The sequence below is a fragment of the Branchiostoma belcheri genome, unplaced genomic scaffold, assembly GCF_001625305.1.
Source record: "Branchiostoma belcheri isolate BF01 breed outbred unplaced genomic scaffold, Haploidv18h27 scaffold224, whole genome shotgun sequence".
NCBI lineage: Eukaryota > Metazoa > Chordata > Leptocardii > Amphioxiformes > Branchiostomatidae > Branchiostoma > Branchiostoma belcheri.
Genome location: NW_017803758.1, coordinates 24,468 through 43,743, shown reverse-complemented (window position 1 = coordinate 43,743; position 19,276 = coordinate 24,468). Strand labels below are relative to the sequence as shown.

Below are 19,276 nucleotides of genomic sequence, written 5' to 3'. Positions count from 1 at the left end.
CGTAGTAGGCGTATCTTTGTTGGCACGGAGATGCTATGACTGCACCAGATGTGTTTTAGCTTTGACAGTGCAAGGGTTGACTTGGCAATCCTGACTTACACCTCTTTGTCTGAGCTGCAGTCTTCTGTCTGGACAGAGCCGAGGTATGTAAACTCACTGACCTTCTCCAGTTCTAGTATACGTATGCTATAATGCTACCCGTCTTTTGAAGTCACAATCTCATCAGCACCGACATCGACGAAAGGTAAGACCAACACACTGGGTGGAACGTACTATCTCGGCAATGAAGACTACGGGCGGATAAGGTTTGTATATAAAATTAAAGTTGAAATTAAATGTATCCCGATTATATATGAACTGACTAATGTAAATCTATACCATTTTTTTGCTTAATTAAAATGATTAGCAGCATCGTGCCGGCAAATTAAAGTCCCCGCCTACCGAAAGGTGCCGCTTTGTGTAACCAGATATCATACTAGTATCTTCCCGCCAAGTATGCAAATCTTGCAGGACATCTTCGTGATACGCCTTTCTGATTGGTTGTTCCCTTTGCAAGCGGCCGACACGCCGAGAATATTTCTTTGAAACTGTAACACTTACAATAACAATATGTAATACATATACTACCAAATAATAAACGTACAAATGCATTATTCAAATAATCTTTCGGAAAAAATGTATTTGTATGCAGATTTTTTGGTGTTTGGGGCACAATTTTGGCGTTCAATCCATCGGGAAGTGTGAAGATATCATCAGCTTGGGTTTCGTCCCGCTATCAAATATATAACCCTGTAACAATTCTGATCGCAGCAATTATGTTGACAATTCAAAATATTTGTGGATATACATGTGCATGTTCAAGATGTGCCCGCATTTCAGTTGCCCGGGAATCGGCGTGGGTGCGGCGTGCACCGGGCACACTACATTTCTTTGTTGGGCGCCGTGCACAACAGCATTCAGCTTTATTAAATCGCTATTTGGTGTGTAATAATATTATTTTTGGTATCAGTAGATAGAACTATAATGCTCCTAAATACCCAACGATATATGGATATGAGTATAGGGGTACGTACGTTTACGTACTGAGTCTGCTTGCTGACGGACGGGGGAAGGTTGAAGATTTTCGCAAGGTCAGCGGCTGTCTTGGTATCGTATGATATTCCTTTTGAAATCTCAATTACAATTGTCATCTCTACATGATATATCTACATATGATACATTCCTTTATTGGAAAGGAGTCGCTTTCAGAGCAAGACGTGGGGTTTCTGCTCTCCCATCCCTCAGTCTTTTTAGTTTGTTTTATTTGGTGTTTTACGAGCCTAAACGGGCTCCCTGGTTTTACTAGGACGTTCTTTTATTGACCGACTATCCGGCACGTTCATTTTCTTCATGAACCTTTTCGTTTGGATCACTCTCCATTGGCTCGATCTCTGAGGGTGCCCCCCTCCCCCTCAGCCATGACAAACTGCGAAGTCTGCAAGGCCGGCGGAGCTCGGCTATGCCAGGGAGACCTCATGCTTTGCTCCAGGTGTGCTTCTAACACTACTGGTAGATCTTCGAGCTGCGGTGACGCTGATGCTAGCAGTAATGCTTGTGACCGTTCCAAAGTTATCGTGAATGATCTGCTGTGTTACGTCGTAAACAAGATGGACGCCGCACCAAACGACCTCATCGTGAAAGTTTGCTGCGAGACCTATACGAGGAAGAAATTGAGATCAGTAAAAAACTGGTCTACGCTCTCTGCAACCCGACGGACAGATACAGGAAACGGCAGGGTGCCAACAAGAACACGTCTAATATGTTGGACATCCTCAAACCCTGCACTCGACTCCGCCGGCACAGGTGCCGCTGTTTGCCTCAGTGCATCTTCACCTCCCAGCTGTTGACTTGACCAACATGGACGTTTCACTGTGCCTTCAGGAACTAAGGTTAGTCAGGCAGGAGATGGCAACTATCCGAGAAGCCTCTCAGGATAACGTCGGGCTTAGATCCGAACTTTCCAAAAGCATGGCGGACAGCGCACGACTGGTCGCGAACCTTGAATCCGAGCTTTCCTCTCTTCGGAAGGAAGTGCAACTTCTCCGTGACAACAAACACGATCACCTGAACCAGGCCCCTAACAGTGACAGTAACGAACAGGGGCACAAGTCATATGCATCTGTGCTGGGCCAGGGTAAGTCGTCACGTACACTCACCTCTCGCTCACCCCAGCGTCAGCTAGCTGTGGTTCCGTCAGGAACAACAATGTCGGCCCCCTCGCTGGTCAGGCCCAGTGTTACGGAAGACGACACCTGCTTCACACTAGTCAAGCGTCGTCGTCGAGGCAAAGCTATCGTTGGTAGGGCATCCGGCAACGGAGGCCTCCGAGTAGCCAAGCCCCGTCCACGCTGAGGTGTTGTGTCCGACTCAGCGTGGATACTACCGTTGACTCTCTGACCCAGTTTCTCCAGGACAACGGCACGCAACTAGTTGGATGTGAGAAATGAGACCCAGGACTCTACTCGACTTCCAAGGTAATGATACAGAAAACGGACTCTGAGAACATCCTGTCTCCAGACTTCTGGCCCAGCGGTGTCCTGGTGAGAAGGTTCTACCCAAGAAATGTGCCCCAGGACTCTAGATGGACTTCCAACAAGGTAATGACCCTAACTGTAACAATAGTACTCATAAGGATGCTATCCTTCACTCAGATAATAAACACTCTACAATCAGCTGCTCCTGCCTCTCTTCCTAATTCTAAACGCTCCTCCCCCCATTCTGTACCTGGCTGGAACGCCGTTGTGAAGGAGGCCCATCATGCCGCCCGAGACGCCTTCTTTCTCTGGCGGCAGTTGGGTCGGCCTAGGCACAGAGCCGTTTGGGAAATTATGAGAAAATCAAGGGCCAAATTCAAGCTTTTACTTAAGCAGTACCGCCGTTCTGAGGCACAGTGCAGAGCGGACGCACTGGCCACGCACCTGCATCAGGGGGGTTGCAAGAGTTTTTGGAATGCCTTGCGTGCCCAAAACTGCTCCAAGTCTAACCTTCCCCACACTGTTGAGGGCCACACCGGGGCCCCAGATATCGCTGATATGTGGCGAAGCCATTATAAGTCACTGTTCAACTCGGTAAACTCGAATCACTACAAGCAAGCTGTTACACAGTCACTTAACTCAGGTGTTAGTGCAGACTGTACGATCTCAGTAGATGAGGTTTGTGATGCTATTAATAATCTGCCCAATGGGAAGGCTAGCGATGTTCAGGGTATCTCTGCGGAGCATCTCAAACATGCCGGGACTCGGCTGCCTGTTGTGCTCTCAATCTTAATTACTTCTATGTTGAGACACGGCTATGTCCCGCCAAACCTTCTACGAGTGGTAATTGTTCCAATCCTTAAGAAGCCCTGTTGCAATGCGTCTAGCAGAGATAATTACCGACCCATCGCCATCACTAGCCCTCTATCTAAACTCATTGAATGCATTCTACTGAAACGCCTCGAGGATTCTTTAGTTACTCCTAGTAACCAGTTTGGTTTTAAGAAGAGTCATGGTACCGACCTATGTGTATTTGCTCTTAAGGAGATTATTCAGTACTATCGCCAGCGGGGCTCTCCTGTGTTCATATGTTTTCTTGACGCCACGAAAGCCTTCGATCGTGTCAATCACTGGACTTTGTTTAAGAAGCTCATTGACCGAGGAGTACCGATGTACCTAGTTAGATTTCTTGTTATATGGTACAAGGCCTTGTCCTTCTCTGTCCGCTGGGGTCGAACCCTCTCTGACACGTTCACAGCAAGTAATGGTCTGCCGCAAGGCAGCCTATTGTCTCCATTCCTGTTCGACGTGTATGTTTCTGATGTAAGTGTCGAATTAGCAAATTCCGGGGTGGGATGTGTTGTTGGTGATACTGTGGTGAACCACTTAATGTACGCGGACGATATTTGTTTGATCTGTCCTTCTGTGAGGGCCCTGGAGAAACTAATTGACATCTGTGAGCACGCGGGAACGGATATCGACATGTTATTTAACGATAAGAAAACCATGTGTATGTACTTCCCATGTCGCCGCTTCCGCCTGCATGGCCCACCTCCTCAACTGAAGTTGTACGGGTCCACATTTATGTTTCAACTGCCAATTACCTTGGGTATTACATTAACCCTGACCTGTCCGATGATTCAGCCATCCGGTGCCAGGTTAGAAGTTTTTATTCCAGAGCGAACTTGCTACTTCGGCGGTTCCGCTACAGTTCAGTTGAGGTGAAACGGATTCTTTTTAATAGTTATTGCACTCCTATGTACTGCTCCCAGATATGGGCAGATTATAGTGTGGGCATGATATCTAGATTGCGAGTGGCGTACCACAGCGCCTTGAAGCTGTTACTCTCTGTAAGCAGAAGCACTAGCAACAGCCAGTTATTTGCCAACCTCGGAATCGACACTTTTGACGCTAGACGAAGGAAACAATTGTATTCTTTTGTCACTCGGCTACTTCATAGTGACAATACGATCATCTCTACGCTAGTTCACTCTGACGGCTACTACCTCAGCACAGTCTGGAGGCATTACATTAACCTAGTTTTTAAGTAGTTTATTTTCTTTAGGTATAGCTAGATTATCGAGGTATTATTTATTGTGTTTGTTACCACGCCTCCATTTATTTTTGTCTGTCTGTTCGCAATGTGATATGGGCCAGGGGCCTGAATTAAAGAATAAATAAATAAATATTGAAGTATACTGTTATCATGATATGTAAACAAAAACAGTCGCGTGCGGGTGGCGCTACACTACAAACTCCACATGTGCGTTGTGCCGCTGGCTTTCAGTTTCAGACTGCATTTTGCGATCCACTTCCAATTTTTCCGGGTAACAGCCCGCATAAAATTACGCACCCCGAGTTTGAGGGCAACCGGAGACACCTGCTTAGAAAATAAAAAGTTAGAAAAGTGCGTAGTTTATTACAGAAAATACGGTAGCAATTTAACTAGGTGGGGGTTAACATGGGTTACATCAAGGACGTTCTACAAGATTTGTGGTCACAGTCAGATCACCCCGCGGCAAAAACGGGGCCCCGACGGGGCCCCAGTTTTTACAGTTACCCGCACTTACACATGTAGCACGCATTTCCCTCCTCAGTTAGAGGGTTCCTGGGCCCTACTAGGGTTTGGGTTGGCGTTAGGAAGAGCATCCAGCCGTAAAAATCTTGCTTAAAAAAAAAAGACTTGTACGTGCAAGCACGTCTAACCCCCGGTTGGGGAAAAATGACGTTAAATTCGGTTTAAAAAAAAATAGCAGAACTTACCACTTTTTGACTGGCACACAGCTGTTTGTACTCAGTAAGGCTGTTGTTGAGCTGCTCCAGCTCGGCCTGTGCCGTGTCTCTGTCCTCTGTCATGTCTCGGACCCGCTCCTCCAGTTGGGTGTGTTTACATTCTAGAAACGCACACTGTTCAGCCATCTGCTTCAGCTGGTCCTCCAACTCTGTCACAACCTTTACAATCATCCAACATGGGAACATCTCAATAACTGACAATTGTGTGTCCTTCTTATCAAACATCTTTAAATTATTCTTTATTCAAGACAGTGGTCAGCATAGCAGCAGTACATAATAAGTTATGGACCGCTGAATCGTGCTGACCATTACATAGTAGTACATGAAAATACAACGTAGGTACAATCTTATGCATGACGCTTGTTTTGTGGAACTGAGTCAAGTTCAAATACCTTCTCAACTCAGTCAAACTTACATCTTACATGTACTTAGTGAAGTCTGCTAGAAATTACAAAGTAACATGGCAAAAACATGAACAAGTTAGTTACTGTAGATAAGGCAGGGTGGATGAGGGTATTCTCAGATTGTGAAATACCAAGAACAAGTGTCCACTTATTGTTACTATCACAATTACTCCACTTGGACAGCTGCTGACATGCACATTGCACCACGCTTGTCCCCAGCCATAGGTATAGATCCTGGCTTAGAATAACTAAACCTTCACTCTGGGCTTTTTGACAATACCCACCATCTGGAATGTTCCCAAAAAAGGAAATGTCATGTCACGATTCGAAGTCAATTAATCGATAAGGTAACAACTAGCCCTGAAGGAGCTCCTTGATTTAACAATGTTGCAGCTGTGATTTCTATGGAAAATAAACTTTCTTTAATGCATATCTGTCATTTTTGTTTTGTGTCTTTCAAGAGGATTATGATAACCTCCTTGGTGCACACCTCCTTGCTGTAAACTACATGGCTTGGTGTTATTTACTATTGGGGCCTAAGACAAGATGCAAGTTTCCTTTATTAGGGGATGAAATGTTGTCACAATGGTAATACGTTATACAAAGCAGACCTTTAAAAAGTATTGGGCATACAGCTCTTTCCCAGGACACAAATGCACACACCTACTAGTTCACTATTAATAGTAATGCTCCTGGGACCTCGCCGTGCCCAGATTTAATTCTTGTGGATTCTGTGGAGCGTGACATTGCACATTGTCTGTATCCAGTTTCATCCTATATACATGTGTACATACCTCACAACTGTCTCTCAGCTGGTTAAAGCGGTCCTCAACATCGTCTTTCTCAGATTGTAACTTTGCCAGTTGTTCTTCTTTTGTCTTCTTCTCCAAGGCAAGCTCCTTCTCCATGACATGAAGCTTTGTTCGTAGATGTTCTTCTAACAACAAGGACATGAAAACAATTCATAACAATCTACAATCGTTGTCAGTCATCCTTGACAGAGGTGAAGCATGATGCTGTGTCAAGGCCTCCATACGGGTGATTTGAAGTGAATCACCAACTTCCAGAATGATGGTACAAAAAATTTGGACCATCGCACACCAGGGCATGTCCCTACTCTTTTTTGAAAGGTGCAGTGGGTTCTTTGATGTGCATGGGGAGTGGCTCCCTCAAGATACAGGACCTCCATTTAACATGCTATCCAAGGGACATCCCTATATTATAACATATCATAAGATTTATCGGACCTTAAATCAAAGTTTCATGCAAATGAAAAATTTGCAATGTTTTCGATTTCAAATTTGTGATTGATTGAACACAAAAAAAATTTTGATCAGTAAAGAACATTCGCAGCCACCGTAATCAACAAGGCTTGTGTTTATCTTGGAAAAGCCCGGTATAAATGGACATGTCCAATGGCTGGCCCTTCCATAGAAATATGTGGTTTTCAGTCTTGGTCTACCTTAAAGTTTTGTCTTTTCCAGTCTATTCTAGGTGCTGAATACGCCTTCCCTGGGCACATAACTGAAGCGAAGTTGCATACTATTGCTAAATGCACTATAATGAGCACATACCTGTTTGACTCTTGACCATGTCTTTGTTAACCGCTGCTTTAGCTTGAGACAATTCTCTCCTGACTGCATCCAACTGCTTCTCATACTGGTCTGTGGACTACAGGATAGAACAGGACAATCAGATATGGCAGACTTTCCCCCTTTCCAATACTGGTTTGTGACTCTTGAATTTTCACAGCAAAAATCACCAAAGGAAGTACGATAAAATTGCACTGTGTTGTAATTCATTATTGCAGAAACACACTTCAAAGAAAAAAATAGGCCAGGGCTGGAAAGACATGTACCACTAGCATTGGCAGGTTAGTGCAGGTAAAATTGGAGTTGTGCAGGTATTTCTGATGCATTAGTACTATGTAATCTTCACCAGTACATGTGTACATTATACATTGTACACGTACTAGGTTTAAACAGACATTCACATTGTCATGTACACCATAGTGTATGTGGGTGTTTATTTGCTGCACTGACAGTCCTACATGTATGAAGTACTGAGTATATCTTCAAGCTCAAATAACAGCATACTAAGTTAGGCACACATCCATCCCCTCATGGAATACAGTGTATGCTTCCCCAACATGGAACAGAGCTGGCACAACTGATCTGAAGGTCTTTAGAAGAAAGCTGTACAACAACTCCAAATTGGGAATGTGGCTCAGGGTTCAAAGGAAGTAACCAGTCTAAGTACCTTCCACTGGCACATCATTCCTGCAATCCTCGTCATGTATGTAGAACTCAACGCTGCCAAGCATCTAGAATGTGAGTAACTCATTCAACTGCAAGTGGGCACCCATACCTCGCTTAATAAATATCTTCAATATATACCAGGACTGTGGAATTCACTCCAAGCCTCAGTTTGCTCTGCCATTGCAAATTTGAACACTTTCAAGACACAGTCCTCCTGAACTCTTCTTATCTTTTGTGCTGTATCAGAGGTAAAGTTAATGACTTGATTGACAATGTGTAATTAAACCAGTGTCAGTCATGGGACTAGGTAAAGGTAAGTTCAGTTCATCCTTCAGGTGACACCATGTACTGTCTCCACAAGTTCCTGTCAGGCATGACAGAGGACAGTTCAGCACCGCCCAGACCTATGTCCTCCTCTATCACCTTCTTAAGAGTTAAAGAAGGGCGACCACGTCTCTTTTCCCTAGGTGACCAGAGAAGTACCAACCCTGCCATTTCGTCGTGTCGCATGACATGACCGGCCAGCGACAGCCTACGGTTGCGGATGACTGTTGTAATCCTAGGCATATTCCCATAAAGTTGGTTGTTGGTCACGTGGCTCCTCCATGAAATGTTGAGGGCTGCACGAAGCAGGCGGGTGTAGTTCCCATCCAGAAGTTTACACACACTAAGGATGCTGTCAGAGACCACGAGTCAGCTCCGTAGAGTAGGATTGACTCAACACAGGTTTTAAAAACTTTTAGCTTGGTAGAATTTAATATTGGGGATTTCCACACTCTTGTTAGGGCACTAAAAGCCCCCCAAGCTTGCCCAATCCTACATTTCACATCATGGACTGTGTTACCATAGCTGCCAAGGTATTTAAAGTCATCAACTTGCTCAATAGTACAGCCATCACTAGACAGCAAGGCCTGGGGCCTTGTTGGAGGGTAAGGTAAATTAACTACATTGTGCATGTATGATGACTTTTGATTGTGAAAAAATTGAGTGATGTGACATACTTGATTGAGCCGAGATTCATTGATTGTACATGTATGATCAGGTTCACACTGTATTTAATTTTAAAAAGTTGCCTTTCTGGTTGATTCTTTCTATGCATTAATATTGCATACTTAATCAGACTGAATCATGATCTCAGTGTAGTGTCAGACTGGTCAGACCAGTGGCTTGTAACATTCAATCCCGGCAAAACAGAACTGATGACTTTTTCCTCTAAAAGAAGAAAGGTTCTTCACCCACCACTGTACTTTAGAGGTGTTCAGCTGACTGAAACCCCCTCTCACCAGCACCTTGGCTTACATCTCACTCCAAATTTATCATGGTCACTCCACGTGTCAACTCTGGTGACGAAAGCAATGAAGCGAGTTAACTTGTTGACAAGAATATCACATTTTGTGCCACGGAAAACGCTTGAAATCTTGTACAAAGCCATGATACGTCCTTTACTTGAGTACGCCAATGTTGCCTGGTGTGGTGTTCTTATGAAGGATTCAGACCTCCTTGAGTCAGTCCAGGTGTCCGCTGCCCGGGCTTGCACAGGCGCAATGAGAGGGACGAATCACCACCGCATTCTATGTGACGTCGGTTGGGAAACACTTGCCAACAGACGCGAAAAGTTCAAACTTGTTCACTTTTATAAAATGGCCAATGGCTTAGTTCCCAAATATCTACAAGACTTGGTTCCCCCACTTATCCGTGATTCCACCCCTTATGGCCTGCGTACTGACCAGAATTATCTCCCTCTTACCATCAGAACTGAAAAGTACAAAAAATCTTTCTTGCCTTCTGCTGTTTTCTCTTGGAACAAGTTACCCCAGACCGCCAAAGAATACCCATTCATTCGTGCATTCAAAAATGAATTAGAGTCTTGCTTTGATAGCATGCCCAGACATCCCCACTACTCTCACGGCCACGGACACCATGTGACTCACCTTACCAGACTCAGGCTTGGTTTCAGCCAGCTGAACTACCACCTATTCCAGCATCACTGTATCAGTAGTCCCGAGTGCAAATGTGGGCATCCAAACGAGACACCAGAACACTATTTATTACACTGCAAATGTTATAATACTGAAAGGACCAAAATGTTGTTATCCATATCTTGCCTTCATCTTGAAAACATACTTCCTTCCGACCCACTCAACGTAAATGACGCCACATTATGTACCTTACCTGTACTTCTTACAGGTAGCCCCAGCCTCCCTTACCCTACCAACTGCCGTATCTTTGATATTGTGTTTAACTATATCCACCACTCTGGAAGATTTGACCAATCTCAATAATGTTATGCTAGGTATTGGTGCGCCAGCCACTTTCATTTTATGTTAATGCTATACTTTATGTCATCTTTATGTTTACATTTGTATTATGTTTTATGAGCAGCGGATTTACATAAGCACAACAAGTGCTTCCTATCCAATGCTCAAAAATCCATGTGAATAAAATAAAATAAAAAAAAAAAAAATTGCATACTTAGGCATATTATCTGCTACATTAGGCACCCCTTTTCTTTTATCCTTAAATAAGCCAGCATTTTACATTTTCACAATGGTACTGTAACAGCAAAATCTGACTAACTCTAAAACACACTGCAAGTCAGCAAATTGTAATGAAATCAACCTAAAAATTGGACATTTGGGAGCTCCCAGCCATGTACAATTGTTGTATGTTACCTCTGTCAGCCTTTCCTCAAGGCTCTTGATTTCTTCCTGCAGTTTTTCCTGGGTGCTTTTGTAGGACAGTAGCTGCTGTTCCAGCTGACCCTTCTGTGTTTCCAGGTACAACTTCTGCTGTTTCATGTCTGCAAACAACTCTTCCTTGGCATGTCTGAGGGCAGACAGTAGAACAAAGTAAATGTAGGAGTTGACATTAGTCAACTCAGGCCACATCAAGTAATCTTAAAGGATGCCATCACCGCACCCATTAAGTTTTGCCTAATTTGGGAAAAAAAAACAAGAAATTTTGTTTCCCTTTGACAGTGCCAAAAATAGGCAAGGATGTCTGTTGCCATGACAGAACGTGGATGGCAGATAAAATATATAAGAAGAGAGGAGACAAGACAGGGCATTGATTTAATGTCTTTTACTTGATATATTTCATTCCTTTTATATGTGATGGTGGCTGTGAATACAATGTATGATTGTGATGTTCCCACTGAATCAAAATCATTAATGATTAAAAACTTTATTTTGCAAAGTTGTTTGAGTGAAAATTGCATGTTGTAATAGTTGGCAGTAGCTAGACTTAGCAGTTTTATAGGTATCATTTCTTAGCAATTTGAAAATGTAATCTTGCTTTTTTGGACCACCTTGTTTTTGTTTTTTTTGGCCCTATTGCATTAAATTCGGAGTCTGCAGAGGACGTCATCCATGAAATTTACTTGGTGTGGCCTTAAGCTATTTTCCAAAAACATTTTTTCTGGGAAAAATTTGGCATACTACTGCATGAGGTGATGGAATGTGAACTTGTGTCATTAAAGTCTGTATGAAAGGAAACAGTGTGATGAATAAGCTGGCCGGTGCAAGCACAGGATATAGCATTAGCAACGTACATGTAGGTTTACAGCTGCAGAAGACAGGATTTTGTCTGCACTGGTTTGCCTGTGCCTTGACAGGGATTTGAAACAAAAAAATACAGGGCAGGCATACTTTTGAGTTGTGTCCCTCAGTACAGTACCTGAACCTCAACTCCTTATTTCTGTCCTCCTCTGTCTTCCTCAAATCCTGCACCTCTCCTTCCAACACCTTCATCTTGGAGTGTAAGTGGCCGATAGACTGCAACAGACGTTCAGTATGAAGAGAACACATTGTTATATAATTTTACTTTACAAAGTCTGAGAGAGCAACCAAATTTTTTTATTTAATATGTATATCATCATCGCACTTCCACTAAACTTTTTTGTTTCCTTGAAATTATGTTTTGTCCATAAAAAAACTGCTAAAAATTAAATAAAACTTCACAATATTTTGTCACAGCACTAAATCTTAGTCATTTTCAGCCAAGTAAGTCACAATTTCGAGCATCGAAGACAATAATTTCATGCCGCCACGTGCTGACGCATGCGATGTACAAAACTCCCATAACCACCCTGGACCAGGCAGCTGTTTCTGCAGACCAGACCAGGCAGCTGATTCTGATTCCCCCCATGTGTACAGTACCCTATACAATGTATATAGCTACATTTGTACCTCCAGGTGTGTGGAAATAACAGAGTCTTTGTCATTCAGTTCCTCCCTCAGTGTTGCCTCCACCTCCTTCCACTCCTTCAGCTGCTCTTCCTGACCAACTTTAGCTGCTGTCAGGTACAAGTTCTCTTCCTTCTCAACAAGCAGCTCCTCTTGTCTAGGTAAACAAAATACAAATTATACTAGTGTTACAAGTTAACCTCATTTGTTAATGTGGTAGACCCAACCTAATACACCAGGCCATCTGCCTGAGTGTACAACCAGAATCTTATGTTTGAAAAAGCAGGTGATTGTAAGGTCCCTGTAATGTCTAAATGTTTACATCATGCCCAGGCCGTGATACATTCGATACAGGTGTTCCAGCCCGTGTGATAACTAAGCGGTATTACAAGGGGTTCTACATTTGTACTATCACACAAGCTTCCAAACATTCTACAGAATAATTAAAACTTTCAAAAATTTGAATATCAGATCGTTTTTGTTAAGGGACACCAAATTTTGGCATATTTTGCAAATTGCAAATATTTTTACAAAGACTTACGAGTGTCCGAGATCTTTGTTGCTCTATTTCTTTTTACTATGATGGCATTAGTAGACTCTGGGGGTCGGGCGGGGATAATTTACTGCATTCTGTGGCAAAAAGACAGTAGAGCTGACCGATATTATAATTTAGGTGTGGATGATCTTGGAATCTACCTTGACTGGGCTTCTTGACTCTTGCTCTTCACTGTGATCTGTTGGTCTTTCAGTTGACTTTCCAAAACTTTCACCTTGAACTGCAACTGACCTACGAGCTGGATAGCAAAGTAAATGTTGTAAATGGGAACATCAAAAGACAACTACATGTATTACAATATATCTTAGGCCCAAGGCCATACTAAGCCTTGCAAATCCAAAGCCAAATCCACCTAAGCAGGATTAATGTAGCCGTGTCTGAACGCTCCAAGTCAAAACCGGCACAAGCTCCATCTCAAACCACCTCCGGGAGGTACATGTATAGTTCTGAGCTGGCTTGAGTTCATGGGAATTAGTCTACAGCACCAGGTCTTGCATGGGTCACGGGGGAAACAAGATCATTCAAGAACAAAAAAACTGGTTTGATCTCAAATCACAAAAAGGAGGCAGTAATTCAGGTTTTTTTCTAAACCAGGGAATACAGGCGTAGGCCAGCAACCCCATATCAATTTTCAGATTGTAGTTTAACAAGGTAAAATACAAATATGAATGAGCAAAATTTGAGCCTAAATATTTGAAAAATGTACAGAAAATGATGCGTATATGGCGGTTTGGTATCGTGCAAATATTTTTAATGTCGGATGCACCTCAGCTGCAATTTTACTTCAAGACTGTTTACTAGTTGTTAACGTTTTTAACAAATGAATGTACACCTTTGAACGCAATTCAGCTTCCAGCTGCAATGTTCATGATCAATAATAGAAAACAGATTTGATTGATTGATTGATTGATTGATTGATTAATTGATTGGTTGGTTGACAAAAACAGTGGCCATTTTGCATGTTATGAAGACTGGCAGTCTCACGGCTGCCAAATCTCTTGATCATGAGATGCAATTATCGACACATATTTTTAATATGGTTCAGGCTACAAGAGCACATCGGCAGAATTCAAATGCACTGCACCTGCACGTTCTGCCAAGGTGCTGGCTACAAGTAGCATTAGCCATCTGTGCACCAAATTTCACATCATGAGACATCGAAAACCTAGGCCTGGAGAGAATTAAATGATGTTTTGTATGATCAGACTGTTTCATTTCAGCTTGTTAGTTGCTTGTGGATTGAAAATATCAATATCAATCCAATATACATTGTACAACAGTGAACTTGAACATAATATGTAGCACACTAGGGAGTGACCTGTACTCTTGTCATCATCATCATCATCATCATCTGACTGATGATCATGATCAGAAAACAGTCAGTGTGTCTTTAAAATTCTGAAGAGAACCCCTTAATAGATATTTCCTCAGCACTGGATAATTTGTTTCACCCCACAGCCCAACCCTTTACTGTGGAATGCTGGCAGGATTTTTTCTTACATCTCGTTGTTGTGAGATGGTTGAGTCCCTTTCTCCCAGTTCCTTCCTCAGTCTTGTCTCGACTTTCTTGACTGTGCTGACCTTCTCCTCCAGAAGATCCTTTTGAGACTCCAGGTACAGCTTCTCCTGGGTTAAGTCACTTACACGCTGCTCCTGGGCTTGTCTGTCGTGAGAAAAAAAACAGAAATGGACAACGTTTAACAGGATAACAACAAAGGGCCCTGCCAGGAAACGTACATTGGGGAAACAGAGGTCTCTTAAACTTAAAGCCAGGTTTCAAGAACATACACGGCCTAGCTCAGCCAGTTCAGAGGTGTCTCAACACATCCACATAGAGTCACCCGGACATTTTGTTTCACTTGACACTGTAAGGATTTTAGACACTGAACAAGACTTTTTCTTGAGAGGGGTGAAGGAAGCCATATACATCAGGGCACATAACATTGAACCGCGACGGGGGCCGACATCGTCTACCAGATACCTTTGACCCAGTGTTGACGTCACACTTCAAAGAAGCCACGTGACAAGCTTCACTGGGTCAGTCTACTGTCGAAAGCTCTAGGTGAATTTTTGGTGTTGAATCAAAAGTTTTAACTTTAAACATGTAACTACCAACACAGATGAACTTTCATGATAGGATGACATTAGCACAAGGTAGAAGCTTTGTTGACATGGTGGATGCAGCCTGCACAACTACAATGTACCAATAGCCATGTAGAACTAAGGAGCTTTCATCACTTGTAGAACGTCCTTGTAAGGAGCTTTCATCACAGACACCTTGGTAGAACTGACACTTGTATGCTGACCAGAATACTGAAACAGAATCTCTTCTGTTACTTGCAGTACTGCAAGTTGTCAGGAAGTTTAGCTGCTATTTGGAAACAATTTCTGCAACTACTGTAACCAATTAGCACCCTGCTATCCTATTGTACTACTGTAACAGTATAACCTGGTTCTGTTGTCTGGACAGATCCTGGAACCCTGGGTCAAGCAGAGCAGGATGTCTAATATTAATGCAGTGAGCTGCCAGTTTATTTGTAAGTAAATATTTTTTGAAAAGATAATTAGATTACACCGCTTATTTAAAAGATCATTAGATTATGTTTTTTCATGAACATTTTCGGAATAAATGCAGGGCAATACAGGCTAACTGTTAATAGGATATCAAAGAACACAAAACAATACAATTTTCTCTTATCGCCCAAAAAATTATGTGTGTAAATTTTAGTTAAAACTGTTTTCAATCAATCAATCAATCAATCAATCAATCAATAGCCTTTATTTAGACGGGAATTGCCCTGTCGGCCTTAGCCGCTCTTCCCAGAGGTCCTTCAAATTAATACGAAAATAAATTACTAACTACCTAACATAATAATCACATCTTGTCCAAAATCACAGTCCGCAAAACATAATTAGACACCATTTTGGTGCTTTAGTATGGGATAGTTTAGAAGATAATTTATGTCCTGGACTTGATGTGTTTTAAGGCTTGCTTAATAATGGGCATTTTATCATACTGTAAAGTATGCAATTATATGTATGAATGAACTATAGCGTCGCTGACTTGGTCTTGGTTTACCTGTCCCTTGTGCGTCCAGTACTTGAGTATGGACATGTCCTCCTCATTGTATGCAGCAATTTAAGGTACAGGAGCGTGTGATGGACCCGGTCCATCGGCGAGCTTTACGTATCATCGGCTGTGTTAGCAGGGTAATTTCAGCACTTTTGTTTCAGACACAATCACGTGTACAATACAGTTAGCTCTGGTGTTCAACCTTTAAATTTTACATAATAGTAATACTAGACATTTAATAAGGCCACAACAAGTAAATTTTATGGATGACATGGAAATCTAATGCCATAGGGAAAAAAACAAGGCAGGCCAAAAAAACAAGGTTCCTACATTGTACATACTCAAATTTTGACATCATATTTAAAACCTTGTTAAACAAGAAATGATTCTACATCACGACTGTTGTTAATGTCTTTAAATCTAAGGCAATTCGTGGAAGTACGCCAGTGTACATGGCATCTTTCTTCAAGTGGGAGACTGCTCCTACATTAAGTATACAGAATACTCGGTCAGAGTTAAAGCGTCTTAGGGACTACGACCCTAACCTACTCTTCTGTCCACCAGCTGAGTCACGGCATACCAGAGCAGTCTACAGTACTATGGTCCTTACCTGTGGAACACTCTTCCACTACAGCAACAACAGCTCCTTAGTCTCAGGACTTTTAAACAGATCATTAGGAGCAGAACTTGATCCAGTTGATGTTTAGGATGTTGTATTTAGTAATTTGTGTATGTACTGTGTATTTGTTGTGTGTATTTTTATGTGTATCCAGGATTACCTGAAAAGCAGGCCGAAATGGCCTGAGCTGTAAATTGAAATTGAATTTGTCACCGAACAATAAAAGTTTTGAATTTCAATCATTGTACAAATGGTTTTGATTCAGTGAACATCACAAAAGGAATGAAATGCATCTGATTCACTCCATCAAACTAAGAGACAACACAATAAATCAGAACCTTGTCTTGTCTCCTTTATTCATATTTATCTAGCATGACAACAGACATCTTTGCCCATTTTTGGCATGTTGACCGCTTTCCACTTTCAGAGGGCAACAAATTTTTTATCCAAACTTAGACAAAAATGTATGAGCACACTGATGTCATCCATAAAAATTACTTGCTGTGGCCTAAAGAGACGATTGAAACCGACCTGTTGTCCTCTGTCTTCCTTTGTTCTGTTATCTGACTGTTCAACACTTTCAGCTCAGACTCCATCTGACAAATCAACTGTAACACAGAGATATGTAGGTGTTAGATAAAGCCAGGATTTTACTTCCAAAATCTGCCCTCCTGCTGTCAAGAATTTGCTTTGTATATCATCTAATATATACTGTAATTATATTTCAGTCCATACCATGGTATGGATGAAATATATTGTGTTCTCTGATGTTTCTTCTCCTTCTCCTCCTCCTCCTCCTCCTCCTGCCACACAGTCAGAGGGATTCAACTCCGCCATCATTCAGCCAAATGACTTGAAATTTGGCATGGAGGTAGAGTGGGCCAATACCCCAGGCGTTTTTTTCATTTTTTTGATACATGCCTTTAAAAAATTTTTATGAAGGTTTTTTGGGGCATTTTTCCCCAAAAAATGGATTTTTGGATCCTGAGCCCTGGTTTTACAACCAAATGATCTGAAATTCGGTATAAGGGTACCTTGAACATGTGTCTACAGAACAACAGTCACATATTTGGCATACACCACTTCCAAATGACTCATTTGGGGGACTTTAATGGCTATTTTCAGCTAAAAAAGGGCCAAAAGTGCTATACCCGTTCCATGTTCTATCTAAAGAATGGCACGTTCTATCTGCCGTTGGCCATGGAACAGGTGTTCCATTGCGGGTTACCTGAGGTCACATTGCACGTAAGTCGTGCGTAATGACCCACACATTCAATTTTATGTGCCTAAGACCTTCAAAATGCATCAAATCTCATCATTGTTAGTATCTGCATACCTGTAAGAAGATTAGTAAAGCTTTCGAGATTCAATGTGCTTGTTGTTGCATCTTTGTTCTCAATTACATGGCTACTATATAATTCATTTATTTGAGAATCTTTGCCAGTTTTACACTGGGGTAAGTTTGGAATAGTCCACTTTTACGTGGGAGGGAGATGGACTGAAATATGCTGTATTTGCTCCCAAGCAAATGTCGGCCTCTCTAGTACAATAGTCGTATCAATGTAAAACATTGTTTTCCCTTGTATTCTCATTCTTTCGCTACCATGTCGTTAAATGTGGTGAAGCCATGCTGCATTTGCTCCAAAGCAAATGTCTTCCTTTCTAGTTGTCTAATGTCTTTATTAGTGGTACTGGCATATTGTTGGTCTTTCTTAGTTTCTCTGAGGATCTTTAGTCTAAAAAGTGGTGCCCACTTCACTAAGTGTTTTACCATAATTTTTTTTACAAGCAGGGAAGAAAGACAGGGTCACCTTTGGTGGGGCAGGAAGAGGATCCGGCAAGTTTCAGACTGCAGGAGGACTGGCCGTGTCATCGACTAACGAGATATTTGTGACTGATGTGGGCAACGAACGAATCCAAGTCTTCAGCATGAAGGGAAGTTTTCTTCGCAGTTTCTCCACAGGAAAAAAGATGAAACCATATGCCATATCCATAGGCCGGCAGGACACCTTGTGGGTTGTTTTGAATACAAGTCGTCCGTCAGCCTTCACCGTCCATCAGTATAGCAAAGAGGGCCATGTCCTCTCTAAGTGTATTTTCAGGGATGGACTTAAAATCGCTGGGATTGCCTGGCACAAGCTTTCTGACAGAATCATACTATCAATAGAACGTAAACGTTTTCGTTTACGTCCGATAACGCAAAAACAAAAATAACGGCAGGGTTTGTGGAGGTTGTGGAGGCTGTGTGGTTTAGACCCACTTACACACTGACACAGGTGCCAAAATTTATCAAGTTTGGGTCGACAGCAGGAACATTTGGGCAGTCTGTTGCCGTGGATGAGAAAGGAGAACATCTTTATCACAGACAACCAAAACAGTACTGTTCAAAAGTACGACAAGTATGGAGTCTACCTTTCCAGTTTTGACAGCAAGGCAGGGGATCTTTTCTATCCCTCAGGAATCTCTGTGGACAGATTTGGCCGTGTAATTGTGGGTGATTATCGGAACAGCAAATTGGAGATGTTCACAGCTGAGGGAAAACACATCCGCACTGTCGCTTACGTGCGATACCCTTACCGTGTTGCTACAGGTGGGGAGGGGCAGCTTGTGGTGTCGAATGAGAGTAAGTTTGTAACCATCTTGCTCAAATATTAGGGCCGTATCAATTCATTTCCTATACGTTCTTAGGCATTTTCAAGTAAAGATTCAGCAGGAAGACAAGATAAAAGCAGAGAGCTGGGAGGAAAACTAAGCTTCAGACTGCAACTCTGAATACAAAGGACAGGGAACAAACTTGCTTCTTGTTGTACCAATAGAGCGACTACCTGGTTGAAAATCAGTATCAGTACTCAGGAGTCGGAACTTAGTATGGAAGT

At 42.3% G+C, this 19,276-nt stretch overlaps 1 protein-coding gene across 1 annotated transcript in view; it reads right to left on the bottom strand.

Moving 5' to 3' along the window:
* Nucleotides 1–19,276, bottom strand: part of LOC109470424 (citron Rho-interacting kinase-like) — a 77,123-nt gene that overhangs the window by 35,284 nt on the left and 22,563 nt on the right. Inside the window, 9 exon segments of the mRNA XM_019769367.1 lie at nucleotides 5,277–5,465; nucleotides 6,505–6,647; nucleotides 7,285–7,381; nucleotides 10,641–10,794; nucleotides 11,644–11,741; nucleotides 12,156–12,309; nucleotides 12,849–12,946; nucleotides 14,209–14,371; nucleotides 16,932–17,008. Of these exon segments, the coding sequence (XP_019624926.1) occupies nucleotides 5,277–5,465; nucleotides 6,505–6,647; nucleotides 7,285–7,381; nucleotides 10,641–10,794; nucleotides 11,644–11,741; nucleotides 12,156–12,309; nucleotides 12,849–12,946; nucleotides 14,209–14,371; nucleotides 16,932–17,008 (1,173 nt within the window).